We start from the raw sequence: 12,994 nt of genomic DNA on the forward strand, positions 1-12,994 counted from the left end.
AAACAGAGAAAGCAAAAAGATTTAAAAAAAAATAATAATAATAATACCATGAAACGAGCTAGCAGTGACAGAACTGAAACAGTACGGACTCGTCTCACAGAAACATGGGACAAAACACAAATAAAAAAAACAGCAGTAAAAGACAAAACCCTGGAGACAGCAGAGGCCACTCACTTCAGGGAAGACCATGACGGTTAAGTGTCCATACTAAACCTAAGACTTTAGGACATAATAAGTAAATTGGAAGCAACAGAATTTAAGTCTGCCAGATAGAGGTATATGAGGAAAAAGAAATACAACCTTGGACAAATCAGAACAATGACAGAGGCATTCACTAAGTTAAGAAATTCAGGCTGGGCAGTGGTGGCACACACCTTTAATCCCAGCACTGGAAGGCAGAGCCAGGTGGATCTCTGTGAGTTCAAGGCCACCCTGGTCTACAGATCGAGATCTAGGACAGGCACCAAAGCTACACAGAGAAACCCTGTCTCTAAAACCAAAAAGAAAAAGAGAAAAAAGAAATTCAGAGGATATGAGCCATTTCTGCAGAAGATAAATTCAGTTTGGGGCACAGAGAAGTTGTGATGCCTGCAGAACATCCATGTGCAACTATCAGTCACTCCCAACATTATTTCTATCCAGGTAACTTCAAAATCAACATCCAGAGCAAGATGCCTCTATTTTTCTTAGTTTTCCAATCAGCTGATAATTCAATTAAAGAATACAGGCTATTCCCCTGGAGTCCTAAGATTTCATTATACAACTGTCTTAATATTATTACAGATGAAAGAATCTGAGGCCTGAATGCTAAGCTGCAAAACCACAAAGGCAGGTTAAACACACCCACTCCTACTGCACTGTTCCCAGCAATCCCGCCCTGTTCCTGATAATTAGGCTCTCTTATGACCATGCCAGGGAAAATGAAAAGATAATTTCTCTGCCTCAGAATGTTTTCAATCCTAAAACATGAGTGTGGCTGTCAGGTTAATCTTGCCAAAAGACTGACTCCATGTGATCTTTGCTCTGTTTTGTTGCCATGCATCAGAAACGCTACCCTCAACCTGGGGGATGCATTAATGTCCCAGTGCTATGAATGCATCACTTGTCGCCTGCCCTTCTGTTGAAAGAGAAGCTGGGTCGGCCTTATCCAGTTCCTTGGGTAATCAACCAAGACAGAAGAAATGCACCTGTAATCATAGGTACAACCAAATAAACAACAGTACTTAGTAGTTTTAATTCTGAAGCAAACAGTCAAAACTGAAATGAGATCATCTACTTAGAAGTCACATGACCTATGGCAAACTATTTGGCTTACTATTCCCCAGTTTTCTATAAGCTCAGGATAATGAGAGCACTTAACAATTTCTCAGAATGAATGAATAAATAAATGCAAAATACTTAAATGACTGCCTTGCAGGCTGGAGAGATGGCTCAGAGGTTAAGAGCACTGGTTGTTCTTCCAAAGGTCCTGAGTTCAATTCCCAGCAACACATGGTGGCTGAAAACCATCTGTAATGAGATCTGGTTCCCTCTTTGGGCCTGCAGGGATACATGCAGGCAGAACACTGTATACATAATAAATAAATAAATCTAAAAAAAAAAAAAAAAAAAGACTGCCTTGCATACCTAATGCCATCAATAAATGTTACCTATTATCATTGCCACGGAGAAAGTCTAAAACGACTTTTCAGGCTCAGAGCCTGAGTGTACTACAAGGACTACTTTATCTCCACTGGTTGATTCTCTGCCATGCTCCCACCACACCCTCAAACACAGCAGGCATTCATTTTGACTGATATTCCCTAGGACTAGTCTTATTTTCTCTAGTACAAAATGATCTATCCATTCTCAACATGAGGGTTTGATCTGATCATCTAAAGTTAGACCATGACCTCAGCTATCCAGTAGGCAGGGAACATGGTCAGTGGTGGGACACTTTCTCTAGCATGTGCTGAACTGAGGCTACTGCTCAGTAGTAGAGACATGGCTTTGGTACTTGGCTGGGAAAACACTTGGAGAAGTAGCCAGCATGTTCCAAACTCTAGGTTTGACCCCCAGCACAGAAATAAATACATGTTAAGGAGCAGAAATATCATTCTAGATACATTTTTAAAGTAAGTGACATAAGGAACAAACAAAACAAAATATGCACAAAAAAGTAAAAAATTAAGATCACCACTGTAGGCACAGCTAATGCCAGGGCATAGCTCCAAATTATTTTTCCCACTGTTGAGATCCCATTTACCATCTATAAAAAATTTCTATCAGAATGGCACTGACCTCAGAATCAATGGTAGAGACTGGTACAGACTGTCTAAAACAGACTGACTACAAGGAAGTTAATTTATCTTTCCATCTCACTTGGTATCTCACTCTTCCCTGCTTATCACAGGATGCCATGGCAGAAAACTAAGCTGCAGAAATCATTTTATGTTCATGTATGTTTCATACTATTTCATGCAAAGCCCATATGCATTATATCTACTCTGACAAGGAAACATAGGTTGAGTTCCTGAAGATTTGGTTCGAGATCTTTTTTTTTTTTTTTAAATTTCCTGGAGCTGAGGATTGAACCCAGGGCCTTGTGCTTGCTAGGCAAGCGTTCTACCACTGAGCTAAATCCCCAACCCCTTGGTTTGAGATCTTAATGACTGAGATCCAGGAGGAAGATCTTCCAGTATCTCTAATCACAGTCATCCCACAGAGGTTCACAGAAGAGCAGAGCCCCAAATGACCTCACAGACAAGCCTGGTTTGCATTTTACCCTCACACTAAATTAAATACATGAAATGAATATGACATTTAACTCTACAACTTGGATTATGACCACAGTCAGAAATTTCTGACCTCTAACTGAGATTAGAAATTAACAAGAAATAATGGACTAGCTCCTTACATATTATTCACCACTCACAGATACAGTAAGAGTGCTTTTTAACCAAAACAGTATTTTCAAATGTAAGGCTTAAAGAAAAAGGTTGCCTCCACCAAGAAAAATTTACTCACTATTTATTTGCACACATGAAAAATGATAACTGATTTAGCTGACAGTAATATAACAAAATGGCATTTCACTTTGGGTTCCTTCTGATGTAGTATTACACAAAAATCATACAATGTGACTTATATGTGGTATGAAATATTTGAGTAATTATGAAATCAGCTGACCATGTGTCCCTGTGAAGACATGGATTCATTGCAGACTTCCTGTTTACTGTTCTGGCTCCCTTTTTATTTTTATATTATCTTGGTGCCACACAGCATACCTTTCAGTTATGTTTCCAAGTCCAATTCCTGACACAGTCTTGGGGGTCATTAGCATCAGTGTCCTGAGAATACAGGAAATTACCTACATCGCACCCTGAAAGAGCTACTGAGTACCACTGGTGCTAAGCATAAAACCCAGTACTCAGTAATTTTGAAACCAGAGAAAGGAATTGAAGAAAAGTCAGTTTTCAATTTTCATTCCTTCCTCATAGTCTTTATATTTGAGGGATTAATAAAGTATAATAAACATATTTGTATCTGAAAATGCATTTTACACCATTTAAATCTTCAAAACAAAGACAACTTTCAACCTAATTTGAAGAAACTAGAGTAGCCTTCCCACAGCAGTAAGACAGCGGGCTTTATACTTAGCACAGACTTAGTAACCATGCTCAGAACTAAGCAAGTACTGGAAACTATTTCAAAAGGTACTTTGTAGGATATTTTATTCACTGAACTAGATTCTCTTTACAAGCTTGAGTTATAGATAATAGTTTACTACAGGTCCTTCTGCTATGAAGAAGACTAAGAGACTTTCTTTCTTTCTTTTTCTATTTTTGAGAAAGAATCTCACTATGCAGTCCTGGCTTGCCTAGAACTCGCTATGTAGACCAGACTGGCCTCAAACTCAACGATTTGCCTGCCTCTGCCTCTTGAGTACTGGGATTAAAGGCGTGCACCACCACACCTGGTAAGAGACTCATCTTTCTATTCTTAACATTTTCAGGAGGACAAGCATTTCAGAAAAAACAATAGTTGACTTCAGTTCTGTTTTATAGTGAGTGTATATAGGCACACTGGAGAACACAGAAGGAGGAGACAGAGAAAAGGGGAACAGCAACTTCATGCCTAAGTTCAGCATGACCTAACACTAGAGAAACACGTACTACTTTCCAAAATTACCTCAGTGCTACAAAAGAAAGAACAACATTACTGCTAACTAGTACAATGAATGTATTTTTATAAAACTGGGTTGTATAAACAGCCAGAGAATTTTGAAAATGCCTACTTGAAATCAATTAATAAAAAGGTTGTCTTTAGAAAGGAAATGTCAGTTTAAAAGGACTGTTGTCTTTCTAAGCAGAGAGGGCTCTGTACTAGATTTCAATAAGGCAATGTTGTTACAAAGTCTTCACACAAAGCAGGCAGAATCACACTCAGTTCTGGTGTTAGAAAATTTCATAATATTTAATTAAAGCACTGTGATACCATTCACCAGTAGTTGAGAAGAACATATTGCAAGACTGAACTGTAAGTCAAAACTGTAAATAACTACAGTACAGATGGACTGTCACTAAAACTTTCAACCATGAGATTCCACAGATATCCAGTCGCCAGGGTCTCCTGTCATCAAGAAATAATGGCACCAGCAGAAGAAACAGCTGGAGCAGCAGCAGGAGCAGTAGCAGAAGCAGAGAGAGCAGCAGCAGAGGAGGCAGTGGCAGCAATGTACATTTACTAAGTGCCGAGTTTCCCCAGACTGTGCCAAAGAACTGAAACGTTTAAGTAAATTATTGGAGTAACACGACTCACTGATTTCCACACAGTGTTATAGCTGTCCTACAAAGAATTACTGTTTCTTTTAGTGATGAGAAACCTGAAGCGTAGCAAGGGTTAATTTTACTGAGCTAGAGTATATTTAACTAGGATCTAAGCCTGTATCTGTCTATTTCAGGCAGACATTCCTTTCATTAGCACCATCCGTCATAGTGGTGTGGATAAACACATACTCAGTGTGGAAGATTAAAATCACTAGGGTCTCCTATTTCAGTCAAAGATACAAAAAGGAACAGTAAACCTCTCCAAGTAGTCAAATACCAAGTTGGTAAGAGTAAGGCTGAAGGATCTCAAAAATCACAAGTGCACTGAATGTATGAGTTGGGCTATAAAGTATTAAGTTACAAGGCAGTATAGTTTAGTGGAAGAATGTGATAAAATTAAAAAAGACAGTATTATCAAAACGAACCTAGGATATTCATAAATATTCCCTCAAAATATAATGTAGTGCACTTAAATACCAGAATCTGATGGTGTGGCTGGCACATTCTGCAACATTAACTCTGTACACAGGTAAGAAAAGAGAATTAGCAGCAATGTTTGTGAAATGATATGGGTGGGCTAAAATGAAAAACGGGTTGAACATCAGGGTGGTTATCTTTCAGTAAAATGCAGACAGAAATAACACTATGGATGCTAACATCACAACAGTAACAATCACACAGTCACTTTCATACGGTCTCCTGTATACTCCGTACTTTCAGAGACCATAAGCATATACTAATTCCTTTAAATCCCTCAACCTTTGAACATAGCCTCTTTTGTGATTTACATTTTAATAATGAGGAATTGGGGCAGAAATGTCAGGTAACTTAACTAGAGACACTCATATCTAGTAAACCAGGCAAGAATTCCAAACTCTGCAATCTACTACAAAGCCTACACTCTTACATCACAGAATCTGTTTGATGGTCTAAGAAAGTTCAATATGGAGCTGGGTACCAGTTCTGGAAGCCATTTAGGGAGGAAGCAGAATTTTATAAAGGAAAAAAAATATTAAACTTCTTAACAAATGCTATAAAGTCTAGAAATAATAATAGTTTCAAATGGTTACTAAGGTAACCATGCTCTGGAATAACAGCATCCTTAGTGCATACAATCAGAGGCAGAATTAGCTAATAATTGTTCTGCCTCTGTTATGTACTACTTTGATTTTATAAATGAGGATATCATTTTTCCTGATATAAGTGGGAGAGTGCACATGTACTTGCTAGTATTTAATTATACACTACACCTTATGTGATTCAGGAACATTTTCTAGGAATCCTAAGCCAACTATTTATACAAATTATTTTTTAGATCTAATTTAAAAAGTGATAAATCTATATATAAGGATTTTACATGATTTATTAGATTTTAACATCTAGAGATTAATGTCAAATAAATACTGAAGGAAAAGTGGGCCGATATTCTCTAAGACATTCACTATAGACTCAAAAATAATACATTAATTAATCTTCTCCCCGCCCCTTTTCTCTTCCATTTCTTTTTGAGACAAGGTCCTGGAACTCACAGAGATCTATTTGCTTCTGTTTCCCAAGTGCTGGCACTAAGGATATGTGCCATCACATCAAGCTAATTTTAACCTACATTTCCTTGATTTATTTGACTCTAGGACGATTTTCCCCCCAGATCATGTATAAATTATGAACATTAGTTATACAGTTCACATATGGAGCCAGTCACCTTTTATAAATATATAAGAGGATACTTTTTATAAGAATACATGTAGTATTGAAGTGATCCAAGATTAAAATGAGCATTTAATTTCCCAACATCAAGCATCCTGTTATTATTTTTGGGAAGAGGGTTATGTCAGATTCTGAATTCAACTCCTCTTGAAAAAAAAAAAAAAAAAGACATGTAGGCATAACCAAGTTAATGCCCAGACCTTATACTTCCTCACCCACTTTGTGTCTTTACTTAAATATTGTCTCTCAGTGGGGTCTTTTCTGATCATCAAAACTAAAATGGCACCCCCTTCCAAACCCCACTTTATATTTCCTTTATCCCCTTTACCCTATTTCACTTTTCTTTCTAATACTAAGACTAAGCACATTTTAGCATGTTGTTTATTTTACTTTTTAATTGCCTGTTTTTACCACTAAAGTGTAAACTCCATGAGAGCAGCAATTCCAGTCTCTATTTCTAGCACACAGAAAAGAGCCAGGCATAAAGTACATATTCAATAAATATTTTATGAATGAATAAATGAAGTATAAGAGACAGGATGCTGTTCCAGAAACGTTAAGAATTCAAAACTATACAAATCTAAGAGTGGCAATGGATTCAGTGTACAAACTACATTTTATTCAGTAGTAACCTCAAAGCACATAGGCATGAGATGGCTTTATATGACCAGTATATAAACTACTTTTTAAAACTTAACAGTAAAGTCAGGTTAGAATTAAAGAGCTGATAAGTACTAAACAAATTTATTAACTGCCTATAAAGTTTTGTGTTGCTTTAAAGCATTTTTTTTAAAGTTACATTTGTCAGAACTTTGAGAGAAAAATGTAGCAGGGTATTATGACCATGCCTGTAATCCTGGCACTTGGAAGGCTGAGGCAGTACGATGAGTTCCAATAAACTACATAGCAAAACTGTCTCATTTAAAATTGGGGAAAATGGGAAGAAAAAGAAAAAAGGCAGATAAAGTGAACTTGGTGCACATTATAAAAACCAGTTCTGTGAAAGAGGAAAGAATATGCAAATATTCAACCATGACCAAGGAAGAACAGATTCTCTAGTCTGAAAATGATAGACAATTATTGTTAAATGAAAACAAGCCATTTTTTTTTCCTGGTCAATTTTTAAAAGAAATTATAAAGCAATAAAGACTAGTGTATCAAATCCACCACAAAACAACAAACTGTTGTTAGGGATTTTAGAAATGCTTTCATGTATAGTATAAAATTGTTCAGAAGCTTAAAACTAATATGGAATTCACCTCTTTATTGTTAATTGCAAGGAAACAGAAAACAAAAAGTAGTCATCTGAAAATGGCTTTATCTCTGCTCTAAAAGCACATATAAAGCTCTGCTATTGGGGTGGGTAAATACATATTTTTAAAATGCAAGAAAAATAGGCCTTAAACTGTAATTTCAGAGCCGGCTGATTCTAACTGTTAAGACCACATCAAGCACTTCGTTTGTTTCCAAAATCCACGAAATCAGTGCTGCAAGAACAGAGGCCTTTTAGTCGGGCTGGGGGGAACACAAATGTACTAAGTAGATATACTCTTGGTAGACAAGTCAATCAACCAGACTCCATACAGAAGTTAATGCTCCTATTTGCAGGATAAAATTTAGTTTTATGTGAAATTATTCATTAGGATATAATTTCTGAGACTAATATAAGATTTATTAAAATAATAGATCAAAACAATTGATTTGAACTCAATGTAACTAAGATAAAAAGTTACAAGGTTAAGTAGGAAAAAGCTCATGGATACTGGTTACACTGTATAAATAATCTTACTTTTATCCAAAGGGATATGATGTTAATGACTCAGCAGTGATTTCTTATCAATTAAATGTTACTTTAAAACTTGTTTTTAGAATCTTCAAGAAGCCTCACCAGTTTGTTACACCTTACAACTCACAATTACTTAGATTAATAACCCTCAACTAGGGAAGAGGACATAGTGGTCTAAGCAACACCTTAATTAAAAAGCTACAAACAAGCAGCCTACATGAACTTTTGAAGTTCTGGACAAAATGAAACAAACATTCAAGTATTAAGAGAATAGAAAGACAGACATCAATAAATTCAGAGAACAGAAAATCAAGCTATCAGAATTAATTAAAAAAAAAAAAGAATCTGAGAATTATATTAAAATTATAGTTAATATGGGACAATAGATTTTCAGTGACAGTAAAAATAACTGCAATTTTAGAACATGTCACTGAGAAATGTTGTCTGAGGACTAGATACTGCCATTATCCTCCAGCAACCAGGGTGTCTCAGTGTCCTGGACTGCCTGCCTTTGTGCTAGAGGAACATTTAAGGGTAGCAGCCAAAATGACCCAATTTTAATTTGGGTATCAAAGCATTAATTTGATCAGCTTTTCTTGTTCACAAGTGGCCCACAAGATTAAGATCAAGAGCCAAAGCCACCAATGGGACCATGCTCAATTTGGTGGGCTTTGAGGCTGCCTCTGGCCTCATCAGCCTCAGCCGATGGCAGGCCAGAACCTAGAGCAGGTCCCACAGTCAGTTCATTCTCATTCCTGGGAAAGAGAGAACAGGCAGCACTTGTGTCCATCGAAGGGGACACTGTCCAGATACACCCTGGACATGTTTTGAAATCTCTGGGCTGCTTCTGCATCTGAAAAATAAGAAAAACAGCACAATGACAGACAACGAATGAGGGAAAAGACAACCATCTGGCCTAAAAACTCAAGGCATAAGGTATGAAGAGAGCAGATAAAACAAAAAGCTATATTATTTGGAATACATTACTATGAAGGCAAGTACAGCAGAGAAAACACAAATTATTTTAATCAAAGAAAAGAGCACAGTAACAACAATTATTTTTAGAGAGCCAACTGGAGGGAAAAAGGTATGTTAAGCCATGTGAATCTGACATAAGATAAGGCAGAACAAGAATTTGGACGACTGCGAAAGCTGGAAAGAGCTGAGTAATGAGCACTGGTGTCATGGACTGTGTAACTGCCTTGTGTAAGAAACATCTCAGAACTTTGAACTTGGGAAATTCCAACTTCTCTTGCACCAGGTCATGAGCTCCATAGAGCAGGAACCAATTTCAACAAGCAGCTTAAAAATAAAAACAAAAAACCTTCAGTGTTTTTTCACTCCTGTTAAAGGCACACTAAGAATGCAATTATGCTAAAATCCACCAAAGAAGAACACATTTAATAAAAATTACACTTACTCAGAAAGATGTTCAGAAGCTGGGATACAAACAGAAACTGAAATCAGAAGAAAAGTTTCACATTTACAAGTATATATGAACAATGATCAGTGAAATCAAATTACTTAGTAAAGAGCCCCTATTTTAGCTGACCAAAATAGTAACAAATACAAAATATCAGAAATAGTAGTTATGTAAACATACCTTTCTCTATTAGAACTTGGCAAGTATGAGTTTCATGTTGACTTAAGTGTGTAGCCATATTATCTAAGCCAGAAACATCAGTTAGGAAATCACAATTAAGGCACACTAGAGAAATGCCCCTATTAAAAAAAAAAATAGCAATAAAATAAAAGGTTTTATTTTTTATGAAACCATACACAAGTTCAATACTATTTCCATTTTTTGGTCAGAACTTACATTTTGTTATATAAATTTGATATAACTTTTAGAAAATGGTACAGTCACATCCAAATTATAATGTCATTTATTTATATAAAGTATTCATGTTTAAAAGATAGAAATAAGGCTTAGTGCTAGAGTGCAGGCCTAGAATACCCAGTACCACCTCTTCCCCCAAAAAGTATTTGTTTTAGGAACATTCACCTTTTGTATCAGCTGAAAAAAGCTACCAATAGGTAGTCATGGCTCTGCTAAGAGCTTACATTAATATAGTTAAGCCATACTGTTTCTTTGCCATCAAAAGTGAGAATATAGCATTCATTCACTTAATACACACTGAATAAGGCTCTTTTATATACTACACCACTAGGTGTTATGCATATATAATGGTGAACAAAAAACAAGTGTAGTTCATGTTCTAATGGAATTTACAATCTAGGGGTTCATTTAGTCAAAGATAAAATTAGAAAAACAATGCAGAGGCGCTAAAAATGGATCACATGACAGTTACTATCAAATGCATGCTATGCATTGATGTTCTTACCACACTTAGTGCTATCTTCACATACTACTGAATTAACTGAAGTAGCTAATAAGACACTGGAATGTGCATGCCTGAATATCTTTTCATAGCAGCATCATTAACTAGCCCACCTGCCTATCTACCGAAGTCATTAATGAAATGTGTGGTAATTATAAATTTTTAATGTATAAACAAATTTCTTGATTTGGGAAAGCATGGGAGGTTTGAAATGTTACATTTGGGTCTTTAATAGAGAAAGTTGGTATGCTGAAGGTAAAGAAAATCTAGGCACAGAGAAAGCAAGAGGTCAAACTAGAGAAGACTAAAGTTGGTTCCTAATGACTTTCTTTTATTAGTTCTGGTTGTAATTCTACTGTTTTGAGGGCGCTGTAAGGTTCTTTTTGGTTTTTTGAGACAGGGTTTCTCTGTGTAACACAGTCTTGGCTGTCCTGGAACTCACTCTATAGATCAGGTCTGCCTCTACCTCCTGAGTGCTGGGACTAAAGGAATGTACAACCATGCCCAGCCAACTGTAAGATTCTTTAGAATCTCTTTAATAAATTATTTTTGCTTAGGTGAAAAAGAAATGATCATGCAATGTGATCATTATTGCTGTCGGTTAAACAACAAAGCATGCTTATTTGAAGTTTGTCACAGCATAATGTTTTATAATGTGAACCAGCCAGGTGTGGGGGTGCATGCCTTCAGTCCCAGCACTCAGGAGACAGAGGCAGCCAGATGTGAGTTTGGGGCCAGCCAGGTCTACAGAGTGAATTCCAGGACAGTCAGGGCCACACAGAGGGAAAAAGGTATGTTAAGCCATATGAATCTGACACAAGATAAGGCAGAACAAGAATTTGGATGCCTGCGAAAACAAAAAAATAATTTTTTTTTTAAGTTAAAAAAAAAAGTGAAGCTAGGGGTAGGAAGCAGGAGAGATAGCTCAGCAAAACTACTCTTCTAGAGGACCTGGATTCAATTCCCAACAATCAGATGGAGGCTCACAACCATCAGCAAAACCAGTTTCAGAGGAGCAGAAACCATCTTCTGGCCTCTGCAAGTACCAAGTATGAACATGGTACCTAGAAATATAAGAGGGTAAAACATCCATACACATAATAAAATATATTAATTTTTTAAATGTGAAAATAGGTCACACTGTCTCCCCTGAAATTCTAACATACTGTGCATTCCACCTACAGGCTGCACTGGTAAAACAAACTACAAACCCCCAAATTAGTTCTTCCTGACTGGTCTTTTTAAATGACATTTCACCTGACATTGAGGCTCCAACTAGTCTCTGACTCTCTGCTTTCCTAAAATATTTACTGTGAAGCACTTCATGATATCAGTAGTGTATAGCTGGTTACAGACATGTTATCTCATCTAAATGTTACAGCTTGAATAATTAGATGCTATAATTACCATCTCTTTAGCTAGTATTAGCTTAATAGTCTACCAAAGACAAAGCTGGTAAGGGTCAGAATTAGATTTTAAATAAAGCCCATGTTCAGTGCATCAATTCATATCATGACAGCCCCAAGCTACATGGTTACAACTCACCTCATATACAGTTGAACTCAACTTCCTTCAGTATTTGAGTAAGAAAAGTAAGAAGACTATGTATTGATGTAAAGCATTCCAGTGCTTTAAAATTACTAAAAATTGAAGGGGGTTGATGAGATAGTTTAGCAAGGAAGAGCATTTGCCATGCAAAGCTGATGACCTAAAGTCAACCCCTGGAACCCACAACAGAAGGAGAAAACCAACATCTGAAAGTTGTCCTCTGACCTCTACATATGTGCTGTAGTATTTGTGCATGCAAACACACATAATACATAAAATTAAAAAAAAAAAGCAACTTGTATTATTTACTTTCCTATATATCTTTTTGTTTGTTTGTTTGTTTTTTGTTTTTTTGAGACAAGGTTTCTTTGTATAGCCTTGGTTGTCCTGGAACTCACTCTGTATACCAGGCTGGCCTGGAACTCACAGAGATCCATCTGCCTCTGCCTCGAAGTGCTGGGATTAAAGGTGTGCACCACCATCACTGTGCTCAAACTTTCCTACATATCTTAGCTGACACTGCAATATTCAACTATTGGAAAGCTTTATTTTTGTTCTCATCATACAATGCAAATGTCCTTCATCTGGTCCCCATCTGTCACTACTACAATGAACTTACCAAGAGTACTATGACATTCCTCTGATCTAATGAGAGCAACACAACACTGAGACATCTGGTCACAAGCACTGACATTGGGTTAATTAAAAAGATATAGCAAACCACAATGACAAAGCACTTTGTATCTATTAGAATGCCTGTAATATCAATTCTTGGCCTTTTGGCTAATATCAAGTATGTAATA

General features: G+C 36.6%; 1 protein-coding gene across 3 annotated transcripts in view; it reads right to left on the reverse strand.

Annotated features, from left to right (window-relative positions):
* Znf280d (zinc finger protein 280D) overlaps window positions 1-12,994 on the reverse strand; it is an 86,407-nt gene that overhangs the window by 15,398 nt on the left and 58,015 nt on the right. For 2 of the 3 annotated variants that reach the window (XM_037207353.1, XM_028865494.2), the window contains 2 exons: window positions 9,905-10,023; window positions 9,722-9,758 (listed from right to left, as the gene is read on the reverse strand). In XM_037207353.1, the coding sequence (XP_037063248.1) occupies window positions 9,722-9,758; window positions 9,905-10,023 (156 nt within the window). Of the gene's footprint in view, window positions 1-6,424; window positions 9,155-9,721; window positions 9,759-9,904; window positions 10,024-12,994 lie in introns of those variants that run through there. The other variant, XM_028865501.1, reaches the window with a different exon arrangement.

This window comes from Peromyscus leucopus, chromosome 7 (genome assembly GCF_004664715.2).
Source record: "Peromyscus leucopus breed LL Stock chromosome 7, UCI_PerLeu_2.1, whole genome shotgun sequence".
Classification (NCBI taxonomy): Eukaryota; Metazoa; Chordata; class Mammalia; order Rodentia; family Cricetidae; genus Peromyscus; species Peromyscus leucopus.